The sequence below is a fragment of the Podarcis gaigeae genome (assembly GCF_964106915.1).
Source record: "Podarcis gaigeae genome assembly, chromosome: 8".
Taxonomy (NCBI): Eukaryota; Metazoa; Chordata; class Lepidosauria; order Squamata; family Lacertidae; genus Podarcis; species Podarcis gaigeae.
This window is the reverse complement of record NC_139684.1, coordinates 65,032,128-65,056,315: the sequence shown is the minus strand read 5'-3', so window position 1 is coordinate 65,056,315 and position 24,188 is coordinate 65,032,128. Positions and strand designations below refer to the sequence as shown.

Genomic DNA, 24,188 nt, shown 5'->3' with positions numbered 1-24,188 from the left:
ACTTAAGTCACGAACAGTTCTGCTGGTGGAATAATCTCTGGCTTGAAGCTTGAGGGGGCAGGCTGAAGCCTTCTTTTGGAAGCAGCAGTCCTCTAGTCTCAATGCTTACCCGCCTCTCCAAAGCATGATTTATTTATTATCAGAGCAACTTATCATTCTGCGGTTGAGAATGTTTCTTGTACAATATTTGGCCAGGCTGACAGGAACATGGCTTGTAAAGACATAACCTTTTATTGTTTATTATTACCTTTTTTCCTGTCCAGGCTTTCCCTAGCCCATGAGGTCAGACTCTGTTTTCATCTGTATAAATCCCCCAAATTCCAATTTTTAAAATAAAATCAAATCATATGCGTTTATACTACTGCTTTCCTGGCTTTTATAGTCACGTTTTAGTGGTATTATTTGTTGCATTTATGTTGTACAGTGCTTAAAGTATTCCACCCAACCCCAACCCCAAATTAAAATGGTGCATAAAAGAGTAAATAAATAATTGAAATAAATAAACGTGGTCAGGAAAGGCGAGAGCCTATCTAAGTGAGCATTTGCTTCCTTGTCTGGTAGAAATGGAGCCCTGATCCAACGGCATGGTGTGGCCATATTGCCTTGTCATTGGTGGGGCAAACAGCTAGGGTGGGTATAATGGGAGTTTGCCCTTCCTTGCACCAGTGCTCCATCACACGCCTTCTTTCTGGTACTGCTGATTATGCTAGCAATAGGAAACTATTGTTGGAAACAGAGCATCTTTCCTCTGGGCTCTGGAGATTCTTTGGCTGCCCTGCTTCTCTTTCAGAAAGGCCTAGTTCTTCTCCAGTAAGAGGAGCCTAGGCGACATAAGTGCTGGTTGTCTCCCTGGAATACATCAAGTCTCTCTCATCAAGTCATGTGGCCAGTGCCACATGTTCATCTCTCTCTGTGTGTGTGTTGGCTATCCTTATCTTTCCCCTCCATCCGCCTTTATCTGTCTGCTCCAGAGTGGTGTGTATAAAAATAAGGTCCCCATGAGAGCAAAAGGAGGAGATAGTTGGGGAATGTTTTCACACGGTGGCTTCATTTTCTCTAAGGTACATGAAAGTTTTAACTGTTGGCTGTTTTTCTCCATATCTGAATACGTATCTTTCATATCTGAATTTGGAAGCACTGGACTCTTGAAAACAATTGTGTTTCGTATCAATCAGCCTTTATTGTTACGATGACAGAACACCCATTTAAGTTACAGTCAAATGAAATTTGAAATTTGCTGGCCAGCAGAAGAGTATTAAGAATTCACAGCACCATCGGAACTTGCAGTCTAATTAAGCTGTAGTCCAGAGATGGGGACGGGTCTCGAGGGCACCAGTCTGTTCAGCTGTGGCTCTCCAAATGTTTTTGGACTCCAAATCCCAACATCCCTGACCTCTCGCCATGCAGCCTGGGGCTGGTGGGAGCAGGAGTGCAGCAACATCTGGGGGTCCAAATGCTTTCCCAGGCGTTCTGTAGTGGGCTTTCTTTAACCAGAGTGAATTTTCCTGCTTTACTCTTTTGGTTAATTTCCCCCAATGAATAGAGAGAGAGGAGCATTTTATAAATTGCAGAAACTGTGTGGGAGGAAAATAGATTGGTGACAATACATGCCTTTAGAATACAGTGCTCTAGAAGAAGTGGGCCTCTTTGGCTTTTATGAGAGAGATTCCAGTTTTAATGCAGGCAGTTTTATCTTCAGTTTAACTGCAAGGCTTGAACATCTTCCTCTGCAGCACACCTCTGCACCTGCAGTACTCTGTCGCCAGCTTCTTTTCTCTGCCACCGTCCCCACTGAGTTGCGTCTCTTGCTGCTGACTAAATGGAAACCGCATGTCTCTGTGATGAGCCCAGATGATGACCGGCTGAGCTGTTTTCAAACCAGTAGATGGCCTATGTGGCTGCAGAACATCCTCTCTGCAATTTTGTAACCTGTGGGGAATATGCACTTTTTAAATACATACGGAAGCCCTGTTTAATTTGATCTATGCTTTCCTTTTGGGGAGGGTACTTGTATCTAGCAGTCTCCGAATACCTAGTTCTTTTAGACTAGTGCATTAAGCTCATCCTTTGACAACTACCTTCAAAGTGAATCAGTCTCTTTCTTGGTTCTAGTAAGGTGAAGATTGGCGGTTTTTGTGCACCCACCAAGGCTCATGATAGTCTCTTCCATAGGTGGAAACCCTGTCCTGAAGGGGGCCTCTTTTCTTTCCCCCCTCCTCCTCAAAGCAAAATGGCATTTGCCTGTTTCAAATGAGGAATTTACCAGCGGAAATAGAATTCACCCCTAGAAATTAATCTGGAGTTAATTTCCTAGGCTCCCCACTGGCGATTTGAAAAATTAATAGAAGCCCTGCATTAGTTCTGGGGTGTGTTGGGTTCCTAGACTCCACTGTAGAGTGATGACTTCATTGCCACATGCTAATATATAGGGATTTTTTGCTGACTACAGTTTTGTGTTGTCATTTTCTTATTTATTAAATTTATTCCTCACTTTTTTATCGAGGTAACTCAAAAGTGACCTATAATACATAAACAATCAAATGCATACATTTAAACTGGCATAAAAGAAAAACAATTGGGGCGGGGATATTAAAGACAACCCTGTTTTTAACCTTGCGAAGAGGCAAGAGATAATTAAGAGCCAAAAGCTTGGTGGAAAAAATGTTTTTGCCTGGTGCGTAAAGCTATGTAATGATGGGTTTTAGAACTAACACACAAGGCCATATATAAGTTACTTGAGACACGGCACTATCCCTTATATACCCACTAGGCCGCAATACTCTGTAGCAGAGTTTCTGCTGCAAGTTCGAAAGATCTTAGAAGCCCACCTTACAGTGACTCAGAGCAGGGCTTTCAGTGTGGCTCCCTCTGTTTTGTGGAACAGCACCCCTCTCAAGATACGCCAAGCACCTGCCACCTGTACTTTCCGGAAACAACTTTCAACAAGCTTTTCCAGCAGGAGCACCCTTAGGTGCTCATTTTATCTTGTTTAAAATATTAGCTTCAGCTGGGGTTTTTTTGTATTATTTCAAAAACTACTTTTAGCTGTTTTATGGTATGTTTGTAAATGGCCTTCATGTGCATGTTAAAGGCAATTCACAAACAAACACTTTTTGAAGGGGGAAACCTACACCCACTGCAGTCTGAAGTGGTTCAACCAGTTTGCCCCCTCTGTGGGGTCCCTAGGAGCACTCTTAAATTATTAGATTTCAATCATCTCTTTCCCCCTCAACCCTAATTAGGTTGGGGATTTGCTAACCTCTGTTTCTTACCTTCTTAAGCTACGAGGGTGCTTCATTCTCGTCCCTCTAACTCCTCAAAAAGCTATTTCTTTGCTAGCTATTAATCACTGGGAAGTCCATGTTATCGTGTTAATTGCACACATCTTGAGCAGAATTTGGTCCTGTACAAAGGGAAGGTGTTCTTTGCATCTCCTCTCTTCTGTCCTGTGTTATTTGTCCTCCTATCGAGATTACGTCTTGTCTTTCGCTTGCAGGGGGAAACACAGTTGTTTAAAGACTCAAATCTACTCTGGCGCGGTTATTGTCAATTCCATGGCCATTTCTCATCTTCATTGTGGTAGCTCCAGCTCATTACAGGCTGCGAGCAGAATTTTAAGGAGCAGATAAGATAACGGAGAAACAGTGTGGAGTTTCATTTGTGCACAAAAGTGCAAGCAGTTCCATCCTAACTGCTCCAAAGCATTGGCTTGTATGGGAAACTTTCACTGTTGGTCCTGATTTGTACCCACTAACACCAAAGCAATACGGTTAGATTAGGAGCAAAGGAAACTGCCTTATAATGAGTCAAACCACTGGTCCATCCATCGAGCTCAGCATTGTATACTCAGGCTGGCAGTCAAGGGACATTCCTAGCCCCACCTGGAGATGCTGGTAAATGAACCTGGGCCAGTTGCCAAACCTGCTGCAGAGGTAAAGCTAGTAATTCTTGAACCCGCATTCCAAATAAATCACAAAAAGCCAGAAAGTCTGGCTTACAATTAACTGTGAATGTGGCCAGGATGTAAAGAGCAATGAATGCTGCAAAGAAGGCAATATGTAAATGCTGAGCATTACTTTAACTAGGAGGCTGTAGCGATAATCAAATAATGGCACTGGTTGCCAGGCTGCTGCTTTTTTGTAAAATATTTGCTTTGCCCTGTAGGCAGGGAAGTGGTGGTCACAAAGTTGGTTACACTTGCAAGTTGCACCAGGTACCTGAAGAACACACAATAGGCAGGCCTTTGCCTTCTTGATCTCTTATCTACAGGTGTGGCTTGAAATTCAAAAGGGAACCTGCTGTTGACACAGGGCATGGACCTCTGTGGGGAATGTATATTTGCTTTTCTTAAAACTGTAGGTGCTTAGGGAAATAGCCAAAGAGGGCAGTTTTAGACTGTGTAAACAGGTGTAAAAGCAGGAGCTGACCTGTTTTCTCACTCCCGGCTTTGCCCCAACTTCACACTGCGCGACAGACGTTCTTGTTTCCAAACCGAATGCTCAGTTTTGCCTTCCGCAGTTTTTAAAGTGGGGCTGCCCATTAACTTGAATGGCTCTGAAAGAGGTTAAGACAAATTCATGGAGGATAAGGCTCCCAGAGGTTGCTAGCATTGATGACTGTGTTCTCTCTCCACCGTCGAATGAAGTGCACCTCTGTCTTTTTATCTTCCCAAAGGGAAGGAGAAGGCACCTACAAATGCCATTGAAAAGCAGCTCTCTTCCGCTCTGCTTTTTAAGGAACACAGTGTCTTTCTTTTTGGGTGGTCTTAGAAACACCTCTTCTTGCATGCATGGTTGGGAATGGAGAAACATATGCAAAAAATGACCATCTGGATATGTTAACAGAAATTTGCAAATCACTGTCAGGAGTGTCTTTCATCCAAACAGGACAGTGCTTATTGCATATTCATTTTTTAAAAAATGCCTTTTTTTTTTAGAGTCTCGGACGAGGGTGCTTGGTGTGTGAGAGAGTTTAATCTCCCCACTTCTTTATCTGCCTACTGAAGCATCAGAACGACTACCTCCTCCCCCCCACTGCTTTTAGCTGTTAGAATTGTAGAGTTGGAAAGGACCCCAAGGGTCATCTAGTCAAACCCAATGCAATGCAGGAATCTCAATTAAAACATCCATGACAGATGACCATCCAGGATTCTTTGAGGGAAGACATGTTCTTTAAATGAGTGGTGTGAATGTGACCTAAGTCTTAGAGAAGAGTCATGTTGTTGGCATTTGCGAAGCAGGGTGGATTTGGAGCAAGCTTATCCTGAAATGAAGAATTTGTGACTGGCAGGTCGTGATGAAATTGGTTGAACTTGTTTGCCATTAATTTAATTCTAAGTCTCTAAGAAGGACAATTTGTCTTCCATTTTAGATATGAATTATTAAGGGTGTGTGTGTGTGTGTGTGTGTTTGGGCTCTGATGGGATTTCAGAAGCTTTGAGCACTCAGGGGCGGAAAATCTCATTTTCAGTTCTGTTCCAACTTCATTAACTTAAACCCTTCTGCCATATTTGTGCTTTTGGCTTCTCAATTTTAAATTGTTTTAATATGTATTTTACTTTTGTAAAGATTAATTTCAATGTAAGCGGTATATAGAGATAGTATCAAATCAAATCATATGATGCCCAGTTGTTACTGGCCTTCTGGGATGTGCAAAAATGATTTCTGTCCTATTTCTTTTGAGCTTCCCATAAAACCTTCCCCCTTAAATATTAGGTACAGGAGAAAATGCCCTGTGCCATCCCTTCTAGAGATGCAGGTTTGACATCACTGTTAACCACTGGGTTGTATCCAATGCTAGTTCTATTCAAAATAGACACGTTTAAATTACTGAACATGAATTATTTTTAGATTTGAAACTAGCAGGTTGTCTATACACAGATGACTCTGTAGGAATCTGCCCTTCTGTGTTTTTGATCCCTTCAGAGCAGACTGTGTATTTACCTGTGTATGCCTGCTATTCACCTGTACTGTTAAGGGATCATGGAAAAGCAATTCCAGTGAAGGACATCTGCATGGTCTTTTTAATACCGCATCTCATTGTTAATCCAGCACAGAACTGGGTGCCTTAGAAGCCCCTGAGCCCCAAAATGGGAGCTGCCCTGAAAGAGCCAGGGTAGCACAATACAGTGGTACCTCGGGTTAAGAACTTAATTCGTTCTGGAGGTCCGTTCTTGACCTGAAACTGTTCTTAACCTGAGGTACCACTTTAGCTAATGGGGCCTCCTGCTGCCGCTGCGCCGCCAGAGCACAATTTCTGTTCTCATCCTGAAGCAAAGTTCTTAACCGGAGGCACTATTTCTGGGTTAATGGAGTCTGTAACCTGAAATGTCTGTAACCCAAGGTACCACTGTACTTACAAGTAGTAAAGAATGAGCCAGAGAGCCTCCCAATTCAAATCTGACCTCAGCTATTGAACTCATTATGTAGTGTTAAGCAAGCCACTCCATCTCTGCTTCATCCCCTGCATCTGTGGTATGAGGATAATAAAACTGAGCCACCTTACAGGGTTGTGAGAGAACAAAGAGGATTTATTGTGATTTACTTCCACTTGTTGGAAGCAGGTCGTAATCAGTGTGACACCTGAGGAGATGCTAGTTCCTTCTGTTGTCACTCTTGGCTCCAAAATGAATGAGAGAGGCAGATGGTTACAAGTACAATCTCCATGGACCAGGGAGACATAAGTTAGTTCCTAGTTCCTTATGCCTGTGTGGGATAGTTGTTAAGAGTTTCAAAGTAGGAGTAGGGAGACACGATTTCAAACCCTCACTTTGCCATGAATCTCACTGGGTAACCTTGTGGTATGTAAATGGCTCTTGGAGCCATTTTGGCTGAAAAGCAGGATGCAAAAACTCTACTTAGAGCCATACCATACATTTAAAGTGTATTCAATGCACACTTCCCCCAAAGAATTCTGGGGACTGTAGTTTGTTAAGGGTTCTGGGCAGTGCTCCCCCCGCCTTAGAAAAGTAGGTGCTGTTAACTCACCATGAAGTTGTTATGGTAAGTGTCACACTTTTAAACAAAAATAACTAAAAGATGTGTTGGTACTGTGTACCCTTTTGTATGACTGGGGAAGCACTGGCGCTGGGAATTGTAGGTCTTTGAGGGGGAAATTACAACTCTTGGATTCTTTGGGAAAAGTCATGTCCTTTAAATTGTGCTTTGAATGCACTTAAAAAATATGGTGAGGATCTGCCCTCAAAAGGATGGCAATTGATGCATAAAAAGTAAGGAAGATGCATGTTTAGTGGGAGTTAAATGCCATGCCCTATATGACAAGATGCTTTTGCTGGGGTGGCAAAGACTAGACTTGGAATATCCTCTTGGCCTTAAGTGCATGACCTTACCATTTTGGTTCTTGAGAAGTTATACTTGCCTTAAGTTGGGGACGTTTTCCTGCTGTCTGAAGAGGTGTGTGCCTGTGGACACAGAGACACACACACTCTGGTTGGAGCAATCTAGCTGCAGTGTCCTTCAGAAGGGCAGGCCCCACTGTGTTCTCTTTTCTTCCCTTTATATATAAAATCCAATTTCCTACATATTAGCAACTCATCCTCACTCTGCACTCAGTATCTGGGGCAAGGGCATGAACCTATTTCTTCGTCACACAGCCTAGCGAAGAAGGAGCCACAGGCGTGCGTGGCTGACTTAGCTGTGCTTGCATTTTCGGAAAGCCACTCTGGAGCCTGCAAATATGCTGCTGATTTCTAAAGGTTTTTCACTTCTTTTTTTGGTTCTCTGCATCAGTTTCTTCTCACTAAAGGACACAGAAAGCTCCCCCCTTCCCAGACTGTTTCTCCTTGTCTAGTCCCCTTTTATAGGTATTTTAAAAACAAAAAACTCATTAACATCCCATCGGAAGGATGATCGCCCAAGGCCTGGAGAAGTGTATAATTAAAGTGTCTATGAGAGGAATATATGAGCGACGTTATAGCAGGCTGCTCCTCTCTGGAGCCTCGTATACTAGAATAGGCAGTTCATGCGTGCAGCGGAAAAAGCAGCTTGAGAGCATCATTAGATCTGTTACATCCTGCAAAAGTAATAAACCAAATGAGGGTGGTTTTAATTTTTGATAGATGCCAGCCTCTTTCAAAAGGAGAGTTACGCCTAAAGCAAGTTTAGGCCATGTTGATGGGACTCCCATCTTCCCTTGCCCCAGCCAGCATGGCTGATAGTCAGGGATGATGGGGAACGTAGTGCAGCAACATCTGGAGGGGGTAACAGGTCCTCCAGCCCTGCTGTAATAAGGGAGGCACCGCCCTGTGCCCCTTTCTTGAAAATGGGAGGGCTGTGCAGGCACAGAGCCATGCACCCTTTGTGGAACCCTGAGCCATTTGTACTATGGCGGGCTGTTGCACCTGGCTTTCCTTCATCTACTCCAGCCTTTGCCATCCTGGTGCCTTCCAGATGTTTGGGACATGCTGGCTGGGGCTGATGGGAGTTGGAGTCCTAAGCACCCTAATGAGAACTATGGTAGGTTGGCAAAGGCTGATGTAGTTAAAACATTGCTCTTCCAGGATGCTTTCTGGGGCTACTCTTAACATTGTTTGAATCCTGTTTCTTTTGCTGTCTTGGTGCTGAAATCCTCTTGATCACTGGCCATGGCAAAAGCTGTGAGCCAGACTATAAGGTACCAAGCTTCTGGTGGGCCGATGAGGTGCAACAAACCACCTTGGCCTGCTCTTAAAGCAAAGCTCACATATTCCACTGGGCCATAGTCTACTCATTCTCAGGAGCTGCCTATTTGGTTTACTCAAGTCAGATGGGTTGCAGTAGCTTCACCCTTCTGTAAGCAAGTTTTGGCTTACATATGTCCTGACACAAAGGAGAGGAATTGCGCCTCCTCCTCTTCATCCCCAAGTTTAGATTTGAATGGACAATTCAGACCTACTGGAGCAGTGAATATGCTAGGCTTTCTGATGCTCCAGGCTATTCCAATGCTTCCTGCCTTGGTTTTATTGGATTCAAAATAACAATCAAATAGGAAATGCATACTTGAAATATTTTTCCTTACATCTGCCTCATTGACAAGAGAAAAGGAAAGTTAATCCTGGCCCTAGTTCTCATAAATGCCTTCTTCCTGTCCCTGCAAATTCCAGAATGGCGTTGATGGGATCCATCATTCTTGGCCTTCGAAATGTAAACAGGCATCTCATCAGCCGTCCAAACCAAGTGGAGCATCGTGTTTCATTTGGCAGCCAGTGCTGGATGCTTTGCAGGGAATGGCACTAAAAATGGAACACCGAGGCAATGTCTTTTCTGGGAACAGTACTTAGTTCAGATATTAAAGCCACTGGATGTCCCTCCATTGAGCATGTTTAGGAGCCACTGACCTGAGCAGGTCTCTGGTCCTGGCTCATTAATACATGGGTACAGCTTCTGGGCTCATAGCTCAGGAAAGGAGCTGGCCAGAATGAGGTAACTGGAGAAGAAGATGGGTTGCAAAGTGCTCCTCAGAGCCAGCTTCTCCACCAGACAGGGAGAAGCCAGCACGCCTTTTACACCAGGAAGGTTTAGAATATGAAGCTCTAAGGGAGCTGGAAGTCTTGCTACTTCCTGGATCTCACTCAGGCATGCTCATATGTGTTTTCCCTGCACTTCTGAGTTACCTCATTTGCATCTATTTGAACTCTTCACCAGTGACCCCTATTCTTCTGCTTGGTTTGCCATCTCCTCTTTCCCTGCGGTCCTTTGTGTGATAAGAGGAGGATGTCCGAGAGTTGACCAGGGACCTAGGCAACTGAGATTAAGACCTCTGGTCCTGGAGTAGCGATATCTGGACCCAATGCCTCCTCAGCATCACTGGCAGTGTGCTGGTCTTCCAGGGGGTGCTTCTCCTTCTCCATGGTGACCAGCAGGTTCCAGGTCTAGACAGGCTGACCTTTGACATCACAGTAGGAGCCATATACATTTATTAATACAGCTATAACCCACCTTTCATCGGAGGAGCTCAAAGTGGTGTACATGTCACACACCCACTGTACATGTTATCCACTTGACCACCTTGTGAGTTACGTTAGGCTGAGAGATGGCGACTGGGCCAAGGCCACCAATTGAGTGTCATGGTCTCCCAAGTCTTAGTTCAGCACTCCAGCTCACCAAACCTCAACTGCAGCTTCTACCTCATGCTAGCCAGGCTGGACGTGGGCAATGTGGCACTCGCTAAAAAAATCAAGAAGGTTCATCCAGAATGCTCTGGGGCATTGCAAAGGCTCCTGAGTCGTATACTGAGTGCTACCTCAGGGCACATTGGGTCTGGTTCAGTACCAGGCCAGGAGAATACTACTCTCAGCTTTGTTTTGACCTTGCACATGCACCCACGTTCCACTCCACAATAGGAGTAATGTTGGTGTGGAAACTAACATGTTGGGGGATGTGTTCTGTGGCCGTGTGGCGTAGTAGTTGGCAGCAGTGGCCATTGTTAAAACAGCTGTGGCACACGCAGGAAGGTTTTTGCTGTCACCACAAAGTGAAAGAGTAGCATTCGTTCTTTGGCTCCCGGCTCCTTGACTAGTGGTGTGTAGTCCTGGCATACAGCCCAGAGGAAGAAAAACTCCAAGGGGCTTTAGAATTCTTCCCAACAATGCTCTTACTTTTCTTTCAAAACTCTTTTTTCTTAGAAAAAGGGAACAAACAACTCATATAAATCACAATAGAGACAAGACAGAATGAAACAAAATGCATCGTGCTCCTATATGGCAGATGCCTAATACCTTGGGATCTAGGACACGTGGTGAAATTGACAAATAGAATCAGTGTCAGACAGCAGACAACCATGTAATATAAATTTATTGAGAAGTGGAGTTGGTTTATTTTATATTGGAATGATAAAATGCAGGATACAGTAAATCTTTGTGCAGTATTAGGTGAGATAAAGGCTGAAGTATAGGATGTCAGATGAGAGAGAGGACAATAAATGTTCTCTCTCGTGTGTGTGTGTGTGTGGGGTTAGAAACAGTGCTTATGGTGGGAAATTTGAAAGTGATTTGATTGGCATGATGACTAACAATTACATTTTTTTTTGTAATTTAAGAAGAATCAGTTTGAAGCTAGAACAGTATTGAAATGTACAGGATCAAATTTGTGTGTGTGTTCCTTTTTTAGTAATAACAGGTGCAGGTGCAGAGATTCCTTTAGTGAAAATAGCATACAAAAATCCAATTTATTAGCACTCCCTCTTATTATTTTTCTGGCACTTAACTGAAGACATTCCTTTTTTAAACAAGCCTTTTAATTGGAACCTTCCCCCCCCCCCCCGTATCTGTGTTGGATTAGAAATTGTTTTTATATATGGCAATGGTTTGCATATGTTTTGATTGTTGGTGTTTTTATTATTAAATCCCTTCGAGATGTTTTGTAGGCAGCTATTCATAAATAAAACAAGTGCTTACTAATTCTCGTGTGGACTTTTTTAAAAAAAAAATGCAAACAGATTGAAATCGGGCTTAAGACTAGTTAAGATAAGAAACAGCAATTGACCAATTAGTCCATTGCTACCCAGAATTACTTATTGGATCCTTCCTGGTTTTAAACTGCCTCTCCAGGGAGAGCCAAGCATTGCATAGGGAGGTGGGTGTTGATACTGCTATGTATGCCTAGGGCTGGGCGAGGGGACCTGACCAGAGTTTGAAGGGCTTCTTGCTGAAGCTAATTGGCAACTTGACTTAAGATTTCCCACAAGAAATGTGTGGGTTCCAATACACTTGCAGAGAGGAGTTCCTTCCCAGTTCAGCATAATTGAAATCCAAGGCTATTACATTATGCAAAAATGGGGTGTGTGTGTGTTAATTGCAACTTCTGTGTTTTATTATTCCTCAGTTCTAAAGAGCTTTTTGGCATGCAAAGAACTCTGGAACTTGGACATCTTCACTTGGAGCTCAGTGGGACTTACTCTGAAGGAAAGTGCACATGAAATTGCTGCTTTAGTTGTGTTTGCTTTAGTAAGCCTGTCATGTCTTGCTCTATCTATCTATGACACAGAACTGAGACATGATGGCTTGCCCAACACATGACCACTCACCTACCTTGAGGAAACTGAGTTCAGTTTTACCATGCTTTTAGCTGGGTGCAAAAGTCAAACCAGGAAAAGGTCAGGATTTAAGGTGGCCTTAAAGCAGGGAAAGGGAACAGGCACCAGAGATGGGTTCTGCATACAAAGAACCAAGCTTTGAGGGTAGGACTTCATAGGACCTAATATATAGGGAGTTGCTCCTGGGGTCAGCTGCCAAAATGCTCTGTCGGGTTGGGCTTGCAGTGAAAGGTGGTGTCCTCAAAGAACAGAGCTCATTCTGTCAGAACAGTAGGATTTTGATTACCATTTGCTGGAAACCGCCTGGGTTCTATCACACAACACACACACACTCTTGCACTCATATGCCCTTACTCCTAACAACTTTCAAATTGTGGCTGATTCTGGCAGAATTCTACTGCTTAATTCCCTCTTTATTTGCATTGCAAAGTCACATCGTTCCCTCGAATGTTGTGGCGATTAATAATTTCAATGGAGCTCTGCATGGCAGGTCGTTAAGAGCAAGAGCAGCCAGCCGCAGGCTCCGTGCCTGGCATAGCATTTGGCTATGTTCTGACAGTTGTTATAAAGTACGGGTTCTGAGCATGCCGGGTTGGTGTCTGAATTCGTGTCTGTTAGTGCTGAAGGTTATTTATGGGTCTCATGCATCGAGAGTGAGTCATCATGTAACTGTGCTTTTCCAGATGGAATTTCAGCTGGGATTTTTCCTCTCAAAAGTCAGGGGATCCTTCACTTTACAGTCTTGAGAAATGCAGCCATTGAGCCAAATCCTAATCCCTAAAAAATGAAAGCCATTTAACTGGGCATATGTTTAAATATATTATATATTATTACACATTCCTCACTTGCTACAGTTCTGCTATATGTGGGTACAGTGCTGTGCATTTTTTCTCAGATGTAAGTCCCTTTGTGCTCGTTAAATCCACAGTTTCCTGGTTCAGAAGTTACAGGAAACTGTGGTTTAACCACAGAATCTTCCTTAAAGTCATGTAAATGAAGGGGAGAGAAGTGAGTGTGAAAGCACAAGGCAGGTAAAGGTAAAGGGACCCCTGATCATTAGGTCCAGTCATGACCGACTCTGGGATTGTGGCGCTCATTGGCTCGCTTTATTGGCCGAGGGAGCCAGCGTACAGCTTCTAGGTCATGTGGCCAGCATGACTAAGCCGGTTCTGGCGAACTAGAGCAGCACATGGAAACATCGTTTACCTTCCCGCCGGAGCGGTACCTATTTATCTACTTGCACTTTGACATGCTTTTAAACTGCTAGGTTGGCAGGAGCAGGAACCGAGCAAAAGGAGGTCACCCTGTCGCGGGGATTCAAACCGCCGACCTTCTGATCGACAAGTCCTAGGCTCTGTGGTTTAACCCACAGCGCCACCCACGTCCCTTGCACAAAGCTTGTACTGAATCCAAAACGGCCAAGTTTGTTGCATCTGAACCAGGCCCACTTTCCGAACACTCACTATACACACCACAGATTGAGATACGTATCTGAATGGAGAGCATTTTTTTACTTCCTTGTTTGCCTTTTGCTGGTTGGCTGAGCAGCTGTAGTGTATTTTAGTAAGATTTCAGAGCGCTTTCCTAGGGGCTTTTGACTTTTGGTAGAGGGTGTTAAAATTCTGTGGTCAGGAATGCATTAGAAATTTCCCCACAGGAATCAGTGGAAATCATTGACTTGTTATGCAAATGCTTGCCTAATGAATGATTTCTAGGGAACACATTGTGTTTGAAAAGCAAGATCTGTGTGCATTTGCTTTAATTGCAGATGTACAAGGGGGGCATAAGTGGAGGCGAGCAGCCAGTCCTACAAGGCTCAGGATCTCCCAGAGAGGGACTTGGGGCAACCATCCAAGGCTGCACTCTCAGTTTCAGAAAACTACAACTAGAAATTCTAGCAAAGAGAGAAATAGGGGAGAGAATGTAGCAGTTTTTTTGGGAGGGGGGAAGCACCATGGCCCTCTCATTTCCTTAAGAGCTGATGGTGATCATTTCCAGTGTTTAATTGCACCTTAAAAACTAGCTGATTTATTGTGGCATGAATTTGACTCTAGTCCATTAAAGAAAGCGTGCTACCTTGGCATCCTGATACAAGAAGGTATGGCAAATAGACTTACTTGGAAAATGTAAACAAAAGCTACATGTAGCATGAGAGAAAATACAAAGCCACATTATTGGCTACATGGTGGAGATTTATTACTTTTACAAATCACTCTGACAAGCAACAGAAAGATTCCTAAAGTGCTTTCTGATTTATGGGTTTCATAAACCTTTATTTGTATATTACATTAACTGTAACTCTTAACCTGATGACTGTATATGGAATCGCATGTGTGGGTGCCACTTCCACAACTTTGCGACGTGTCATATTTTTGCTTTGCATTTCTTTGTATTATCTTCCTCCTTGTTCTACTTTGGGAGGGGGAAGGTGCAAGAAAAAATACAAGAAAACCTTTCTCAGCCATCCTGAAGATGCAGAGGAACACAAAATGACCCCTAGCTAGATTGATCAATTTTTTGCAACCCACCTTTCCAAATGCACGAGGGTAGCTAATAATAAAAGCATAAGACTGCAGATTGACCAACTGCATCTTAGAAAGGAGAAACAATGTCCTTGCAAGGTCCTACTAAAGGACAAAAGAGGAGCTTACTTGGAGAGGCTTTCTCTGTGGTATGTTGCTCCTAGGTTATGAAAGGCTTTACAAGCCAAACATCATTGCACAAAATCAGCCCACCTTACAAATCTTTTATTCCACATGAAGCTGCTCCCTGCCTCTTTGATCTTCCTGGATGTGCTTTATTGGCCTATCCTTTTCTAGAGTCTGCCACGAAATGTATTCCTAGGGAGGCTAAAGTGAAGTTGATGCCCAGTGTTGCTGCAGGATTTTAATAGCCAAGAAAGGAAGAAAGAAGGGAGCAAAGTAATGAAGCTCAGCAATGGCAGATTTACCTGGGAACATTGGGGCAGGGAGAGGGAATTGAGTTGTAAGGACTTTTCAGGGGTGGCAGCGGTAAAACCCTCAGCAGGAAGAGAAACCCGAAGAACGGAATATGGTGCAAGGGAAAAGAAGTTGAGAAAAGGGGGTTGAGGCTTAAACAACAGACCTGAATCAGGATGCTATCGTTTTTTTCATATCAAGTTTCATTGTGGTAAATTTTTAGACCTTCTTGTGCTAGGTCATTTTTGTTTTCCGTAAAACCTGAATCAAGCAAATGACCTGTTTGTGTTGGTGCTGACCTTTAAAGGCCTAAATGGTCCTGTATACCAGAAGGAGCGTCTCCACTCCTGTCATTCAGCCCGGACACTGAGGTCCAACGGCAAAGGCCTTCTAGCAGTTCCCTCGCTGTGAGAAGTGAGGTTACAGGGAACCAGGCAGAAGGCCTTCTCGGTAGTGGCACCCACCCTGTGGGACGCTCTCCCAGCAGATGTCAAGGCAACAAACAACTATTTTACTTTTAAAAGTTTAGGGAAGTTTTTAATGTCTGACACTGTATTGTTTTTAATATTGGGTTGGAAGTCGCCTAGAGTGGCTGGGGAAACCCATCCAGATGGGCAGGGTATAAATAAATAAATAAATATATATATATTACTGTTTATGTAGCCGTTCCTTATACAGTAGGGTAGAGGTGAGCAGCCTTTGTCCTGGGGGCTCAGTGTGCCCCTTAGGGCCTCTCTGCCTGGCCCACATCTCTCACTGACCCTGCTTCATGTCTGAAGGTGTTCTTGAACTCCGATAGTGCCTCTGACTTTTCTGGCTGAAGCAGAGGAAGGGGGGAGTGTGAGCGTGTGCAGAAACTAGCCAGTGTGCAGTAACTGGCCTTTACAAAGGTAAAGATTTACGCTCAGTTCTCTGTCTGTTTTTGCTTCTGGCCCCGCCCACCCCAGGCAGCTTGGAAAGTTGCCCAGAAGGAAATGCAGCACTTGGGTGAAAAAAGTTCCCCACGCTTGTAAGTAGAGGAATGTTACAGGTGTGTTGCTCATATCCGGTAGTCCTGTTTTTAATCTATGTTAGCAACCTTATAGATTCCCAATATCAGTTCCAGAGGTGGTTTATGGAGCTGCTGCAGAGCAATGAGACCTTGAAGGTTCTTAGACTACAGTTCCCATCAGCCCCAGCCAGCATGGATATGGATGATGGGATATGTAGTCCCAACAATGTCTGAAGGGGGGGTATCAGGTTAGGGAAGGTTGGCGTAAGCCAGAGGTCAGCAAACTTATCCACTGTCCCTCATACCTTGTGTTGAGCCGGACTATATTTTGAAAAAAAAAAATGAACAAATTCCTATGCCCCACAAATAACCCAGAGATGCATTTTAAATAAAAGCACACATTCTCCTCATGTAAAAACACTAGGCAGGCCCCACAAATACCCCAGAGATGCATTATAAATAAAAGGACACATTCTACTCATGTAAAAACACTGATTCCTGGACCGTCTGCGAGCCGGATTTAGAAGGCGATTGGGCCAGATCCGGCCCCTGGGCCTTAGTTTGCCTACCCATGGCGTAAGCTATTTTGGATTTGGAGATAGAAGAGATTTTTCTGTCCTCTGGGTGCCTTTTTGGAGCTAAGATGTCACACATTGCCCAGGAAACAAAGAAGGGTGTTTTCAGCTGCATGAGACTTTCTCTGATAGATCTGGGAGATGCTTGGTGTTATCACCTCCTTAGCCAGTGTGCAGCACTAAGAGAAAGTTTTGGAAGAGCAAGGGAGATTCAGCCTGTAGGAGAGGGTTTCCTTGGTTACAGAGATGAGCAAATGACGTGAAGGTGTCCTGGGGAGTGCTGGCTTCAGTATTTAATCTCTGTTTTCCCAGTTGGGGAAGAGATGCAAATGAAGTCCCCTGACAGCACCAGGAACTCATTATCATAATACTAAACGCTGGAAGGGACTTTTGAACAGCCTCATTTTGACAGAGGCATTCTATGGAAGTTGCTTCTCAAGCAGGGATTCACATTTTAAACCTGCCCCATGCCCCAACTTCAAGTACTCACTCCTCCTTTGATTCTTACCAGCTCTCTTCTTGGATTGGTGTGGGAGCAAGATACTCCTGGGAAGGATTTTCCATTTGCTCCTCGACCACCACTGCTGAAATGGCAATGCCAAAAGATTTACGCCTTTTGTCATGGCACTTCAGGAGGGAGGGCGTGAAGTTGCTTTGTTTCTTAGATTGGAATAACTTTCCCGCTTGCTCACCTGGAGTTGATTTTTGCTCTCTGCAGGCGACCAGCAATTCATGTGCTTGATTCTAGTTACGTGTCTTGATTTCTGTTTAAGACTGGGATAATTTTCCTGCCTGCTCACCTGGGGTTGATTTCTGTTCTCCGCAGGCGACCAAGCGAGTGACAGAGTTAACATGCTTGGTTTTAGTCACATGTCTTGTCGCCCAAGTGCCCAGCTTGCAAGCTTCTGCTGTTCTTCTGTCTCGTCGGTATCTGGCTTTTGTATTGTTCGGGAACACTCACAGCAGCAATCTGCTAGAACCAAAAACAAAAAAAAACCCAGGCTCTTTTGTTATAAAAAGATGGGAGGTGCAGAGTGACTGGGTGTTCTGAATTTCAACCAAGATCAAAGATTTAATGAAAGCACACTCAGTGTGGGTGTTATTTTTAGAGCATTGCAAAAAAGATTCTGAATCCTTCATTCTCATTAACTCAGGAGTGCTCCATCCTAATGGAATCCTGACAGCCCAGGGGGACAAAGTGAGAGACAGTTATAATTTCTAGATTTGAGTCTTTAATTTGTACTTAACTCTGCTGTTTTTGTAAAGTGGGGGGTTGGAGGAGTGACTTTGCTGTAGCCTTCAGCGACTCGAGCAGCTCACGAGTCTGCAGGTGGGTGATGAGTTCAATGGATATTGGCTTCCAACTTTAATTTGGCTTTGTTGGATTAATTAGGCAAGGACAGAGAAAGCTAATGGGCATCATGGTCAAAGCATTGATACTTTGGACAGGGGTGGAACTGAGGAAGGGGCTGGGCTGGGGTGGAGACGGGGTTGGCTTACCTAGTTATTACTATCTTGGAGTCTCAGTACTTAACATTTTGCTTGTGGGTTTTTAAAATTATAATATTTATTGAGTTTTCATATGCTCAGCAACACAAACTACATTGCCACAGTCAAAACTTCCAAGTGGTCATTCCCCCTACATGTCACACCTGCTGCAGAGAGCCATAAAACACAAACATGTCCAAAACATGCATTTACAAATCATTACGACGAGAAAACCCACCAAGGAAAGCTAGAAAGTCCGTTATTACAGATTGCAAAATCCAAAGAGACAAGCAAGAGGTACCCTGCTGAACACTTAAGAGAGAGCAACTAATATCTAAAATAACCAACCTGACACATTGCGTTGGAATAGTTCTATTATTGTTCCTGTAATCAAGTGAATTCGATAAATGAGTAAAAGGTAAAGGTAAAGGTACCCCTGCCCGTACGGGCCAGTCTTGACAGACTCTGGGGTTGTGCGCCCATCTCACTTAAGAGGCCAGGGGCCAGCGCTGTCCGGAGACACTTCCGGGTCACGTGGCCAGCGTGACAAAGCTGCATCTGGCGAGCCAGAGCCGCACACGGAAACGCCGTTTACCTTCCCGCTGGTAAGCGGTCCCTATTTATCTACTTGCACCCGGAGGTGCTTTCAAACTGCTAGGTTGGCAGGCGCTGGGACCGAGCAGCGGGAGTGCACCCCGCCGCAGGGATTCGAACCGCCCACCTTTCGATCGGCAAGTCCTAGGCGCTGAGGCTTTAACCCACAGCGCCACCTGCGTCCCATAAATGAGTACCTAAGCCCAACAAATAGCTTGCATTTTCTTTGACCTCCTGATCATCTTGTACACAAGCTTCTCAAATAGAGCTACTCTCCAAACCCACTAGTACCAATAATCAAGATGCGAGAATTTGAAGTCCTTCCAAGATTCCCTAGTCATAGTTTGAGCCGCTAGAAGAAGACGGGAGATTGATTCTCAGTTCTTCGGGTCTTTATCTAGCTCTTCAAATAAACTCAGTAACGCAAATCTAAGAGATGCTATTCGGTTTTGCTTCTCTATTTTAGAAATCTCTCATTCAACACTAACATTTTACTAGTGGTAGGTGATTATTTTTTTTAAAAAAATATTTTATCTAAAGATTTGCACGCACATCCCTCCAATGTTTGTATGCACACCATTAAACAGGCTGCTTTCTAAAAGGGAGGACTGATGGGAGCTAGGGGATAATGGCATCTAGCGGGATACCTTTGCTTTAGAACAGAGCAGCCATCAAAAATCTCTGTACAGCTTTCTTGTCTCTGCCATCACTAATGATGCCTGCCTTCAGACTGGTTTGAATGCCAGGCAGCACCAGGGGGCACAGTGTCTGCTTGGCATTCGATTTGTGGATTTTAACTGATACTCCGCAGGCAGTACCATGAAAGCCTCTCTACTTCATGCGCCAAGGAGAGGAAGAGGGAAATAGTGGTGTTGGTGTCCAAATTTTTGTGGTCCATTCCCTCTTCATGCCACCGTTGGTGCGTTTTTCATCTGGCACTGGCGGCAAACTGCTGACTCATCGTTCTGTCCTTGGATGACTGCTAAATTCTGGTCTGTTGCATATGAGACAGGGGTGGTGTGAGGGGGAAACCAGGGTGTGATCACGAAGGAGCCAGGTGCAGAGCTGTTGGTTCTGAGCAGTGTGTTCTGAGCTGGGGCTAGGCACTTGCCATTCCAGGAAGGCTGCCTGGTGTTTCTCTGCAGTGTGCAAAAGGATTGCCTTTCACCAGCTGGGCTCAGCAAGCTGTAAAGGTAAAGGTAAAGGTACCCCTGCCCGTACGGGCCAGTCTTGACAGACTCTGGGGTTGTGCGCCCATCTCACTCAAGAGGCCAGGGGCCAGCGCTGTCCGGAGACACTTCCGGGTCACGTGGCCAGCGTGACATCGCTGCTCTGGCGAGCCAGAGCCGCACACGGAAACGCCGTTTACCTTCCCGCTGGTAAGCGGTCCCTATTTATCTACTTGCACCCGGAGGTGCTTTCGAACTGCTAGGTTGGCAGGCGCTGGGACCGAGCAGCGGGAGCGCACCCCGCTGCAGGGATTCGAACCGCCGACCTTTCGATCGGCAAGTCCTAGGCGCTGAGGCTTTAACCCACAGCGCCACCTGCGTCCCCAGCAAGCTGTACTCCCTTGCTAAAAACAATTGCAGTTCCGCACCCAGACAATCCAAATTCTGGAAGCTGTTTTAAGTTATGCCAATCAAACAATCTTCATTCTGGGTTTTCTAGTGATCCATGAGTGAATGGAATTCCACACCCACACCCCAGAAATTTCATATGGAGCCTGAGGAGGAGGATAATGTCCACCCCACAAATCATCCACCCCCAGGTCTTAAGGCAGCGCTCCACACAATACCTATCCCCTATCAGCCCAACTTTCATTTAAAAAGAAAGGCAAATAGTGAAATGGAGAGGGTGGGTCCGTGTTCTCGGTGCCAAGATGTCTGCATGATCTTAAGTGCTAAAGCCAGACAGCTAGAGAGCAAACTCAGATAATTGCAGAGTTGGAAGGATTTTGGAGGCCATGTAGACCAGGAATGGGGAACCTTTGGCCCTCCAGATGTGGCTGTACTACATCTCCCATCCTTCTTGGCCTTTGAGCATGCTTGCTTGGCCTGATGGGAGTTGGAGTTCAGCAGCATCCAGAGATAGGTTCCCCACTCCTGATCCTGATCAACGCTCTGCTTAATGCAGGAAATCCATGGCCAGAGCGCCCCCCAACAGGTGCCAGTTCTGCTGTCCTGCTTTGTGGTGCAGCAAGGCTTGACCAGGTTCAGGCTGGACGCAAGGCAAGGTGGCCCAGGCAGGGCACAGACTGGTTCCAAGCCTGTGCTTGGGGGACTATAAAGCTCTGAAGTTGCTCAAACTGAACAGCAGCACCAGATGTAGCCTAATAGTTACCAGCACCTTTGCTGCAGGATGCTCCTCTACTTGAAGTGGCCCAGCCTTCTCTCGCGATTTTCTGCAATGGAGCCTTGGGAGGCTTAGGGCTTCCAGGATCTTCTACAGTGGAGTCAACGAGGACGGCGGTGCCACATCTTCAGACGTGGGGGTGAAAGCCACTGGCCTCACAAGTTCATTGGGTTGCAACACTTTTGGGGCTCCCCCTGCATGCCGTTCAGATTCAGAGTCCTCACCTCCGGAACAGGAACTTTACTCCTTCCCTCTTCCCTGTGCACACATCTCATGCCTCCAGGCCACAAACCTGCTGTTGGCCCTTTATGCTCGTGGGGGGGGGGCGTATTTGAATGAAGGCACGGAGTATCTCAGGTTGGCCTCTGTTATACCCTCTTGCATGCTCCTCACCCCTAGTGTCAAAGGGATGCATTTTACAGCTCAACAGGTTGCTCCCTGAGCCAGATGGTTGGACTTGCCCAGCAATTCAGCATGGAAGAACAAAGCAACGGAGGTGTTGATCAAGAATGGCTGCCTCTCATGAAAATACTGTAGGTCCCTTTGCCAGGGAGTCGGAGGACAGAACACGCCGTGCTTACCAGTTGTATTCCCACCCCTAAACAGCAGGGCTGAATTTAGAGGAATTAACAAAACCCATAACAGCTCTGGGAGGAAGGCAGCACGATTTGAAGGTCTCTATCTATAATGGCGATTTGCAACATATCATTGCAGCAGGGAGCACTTCCTGTTCAGGATTCAAGGCATTTCATTCTTGCTTTTGCCCCCTCTCCTGTGGAGGCAATAGTAGATGGGGTACTGGTGCAGGATAGGGCCCTCTCCATAGTGGCAGTTAGTCATTATTTCTGCTTTAAGGTGCATTGAGCACCACCATCACTGGTTTTTCAGCACTGATTAAAGACATACCTCTTTGCTGAGGCTTTTGGAGAGCATTAGGTATTATAGCCAGTTGCTGTCAAGGTACAGAGTACTGTGTCGCTTGTGTAATAAAAAATTACAAGTCTTATATATATAATAAATGTTCATAAATGTACCAACCAAGCACCTACATAGATATGTGGACCACATGTCTGGAGCAGCACAGGAAGACCGTCCTGAAACCATTTTGACTCCCATTCTCTGCAAGGAGGGAGGGGGTGAGGGAACCTTCCCATGGTCTCAGGAATTGGGAAATCACCATTTCAAAGGAATGGGCAGACTACCAGGAAAGGCAATCAGATAAGGCCTTATCAGGTAACCTGGCAGACAGGAAAAACAACAACATTCAAATTTCTGTTGTAGACCACCTCTTCTGTGATGTAGGTATGATGTTTGTGGGGTGTGGTCTTGGGTTACACCCCTTCTGTGATGTATGTATGATGTATTGAGGGGTGGTCTTGAGCTCCAGGGCAGGGAATTTAAAATGTATATATAAAGGCAGGCACACCTTTGTTCTGGGTCCTCCCTGTCCTCCTGCGTGTGAGGGGAGCACCCTGTTGCAACAGCTTTAATAAAGATCAGGCTTACCAGCTGCTTTGCTTCTCAATATTCTCTGGTTGGCCTCTGTTATCTTCTCCTACCAATAGGGAACCCACGTAAGGACTCTATACAGGCTCTTGGATACCCCATAAGGGAAAAAGGGCAGATTTTGTTTACAACAGTTGTTGTATAACTTAATTACTCGAAGAGAGGCTGTGTATGTTTTCCAGTGTTTTATTGCACTGTATGTTATCCAGTGCTCACCTGCTCGGTTCCTATCTGTCTGTGAGGAAATAAATACATGAATATTAATGTTTCAATTTGATGTCTGTATTGTAATTATTTTTAAGTGTGCTAAATTTAAGTTTGCATACTTCTGACATGGTTTACAAAACGTAAAAATGGGTTGCACAGCATTGTTACAATACAGAATAATTAAAACAACACCACAGTTAAAAGAAACAGCTAAAAACTCAACTGAAATGCTAAAATAAAGGCCAGCAAATTAATTGTGGCATGGAGCGTTAGCATTAAAGGGCAGGGGATCATTCTGTGACTGAGTTAAGTGATTCTTTTGCTCAAATAAACACCTGTCTTGGTTTTTGGACTCTGGGAAGCTGATGTAAGTGTGTGTGTGTGTGTGAGAGAGAGAGAGAGAGAGAGAGAGAGAGAGAAATTACATATTAATTTATTCCCGCAGTGAAATCCTATACTTGTCTACTCAGTAGTAATTCCCACTCATTTTAATGCGGCTTACTCCTGGGCACATATAGGATTACAGCCTAAGGCTGAAAGAAGGATTTATGCAAATATATCCGGTTTGTGTAATATACAGTATATGGGTAATAGAATTCAAGTTCTCCCACAGCAAATTCAGGTTTACTTGAAATTTTGTCTTTCAGTTGGGGTCCTTCTGCCCTCCCACGACTCTGTGCCATTCTCTTTGTTCGGCCTTTGCCAACATGATGCCCTCCAGGTGTTTTGGGCTACAACTCCCATCAGGACGGCTGTACTTGTTGTGGCTGAAGGGAGTCGTAGTCCAAATTATATAGAGGGCACCAGATGGACAAAGGCTTTTTATGTAACTGTGGGTGGAAGAAGTTCGGGGGGGGGGCAACACAATGCAGCTGAAGAGGAACTGGCCTTTACCGTCTTGCTTCTCTCTCCCCTTCCAGGGTTCCACGTGATTCCAACCATTTCCAGTATAGTTCCAGAGAGCTGCTTACTGATTGTTGTAGGACTGCTGGTCGGGGGGCTCATCAAAGCTGTGGGAGAGACCCCTCCAATCCTAGAGTCGGACGTCTTTTTCCTCTTCCTGCTCCCGCCCATCATCTTGGATGCCGGCTACTTCCTCCCCTTACGCCAGTTCACAGAGAACCTGGGCACCATCTTGATCTTTGCCGTGCTGGGGACGTTGTGGAATGCCTTCTTTGTGGGCTCGCTGATGTACGCCGTGTGCCAGATCAACGGCACCGGTTTGCAGGACACCGAACTCCTGGCCTGCCTGCTTTTTGGCAGCATCATCTCGGCAGTGGACCCTGTTGCCGTGCTGGCTGTGTTTGAGGAAATCCACATCAACGAGCTGCTGCACATTTTGGTGTTTGGCGAGTCTTTGTTGAATGATGCGGTCACTGTGGTAAGTGAAAAGGACTGTAAGTTGGAACATGTGCCAGCTGCCTCAGGTTTTGGATTTGGGGCTTTGTTTAAGGTGGAAGGATAGGCAGCAGATCTGATCTCCAGGGCACTATCCGTCAAGCGCCA

At 45.0% G+C, this 24,188-nt stretch overlaps 1 protein-coding gene and 1 long non-coding RNA gene across 3 annotated transcripts in view; one reads left to right on the top strand and one right to left on the bottom strand.

Moving 5' to 3' along the window:
- SLC9A1 (solute carrier family 9 member A1) overlaps window positions 1-24,188 on the top strand; it is a gene marked incomplete at its 5' end in the record, with an annotated part of 67,104 nt that overhangs the window by 19,701 nt on the left and 23,215 nt on the right. Inside the window, one exon of the mRNA XM_083750708.1 lies at window positions 23,603-24,063. Within this exon, the coding sequence (XP_083606834.1) occupies window positions 23,603-24,063 (461 nt within the window). The remainder of the gene's footprint in view (window positions 1-23,602; window positions 24,064-24,188) is intronic.
- On the bottom strand, window positions 1,653-9,829 carry LOC310851878. 2 transcript variants are annotated; one of them, XR_014567907.1, is made up of 2 exons: window positions 9,335-9,829; window positions 1,653-1,929 (listed from the first exon to the last, which is right to left on the bottom strand). It is a non-coding gene; the product is annotated as an uncharacterized lncRNA (long non-coding RNA). The 2 variants fall into 2 exon arrangements; XR_014567908.1 differs by having other exon boundaries at window positions 9,611-9,829.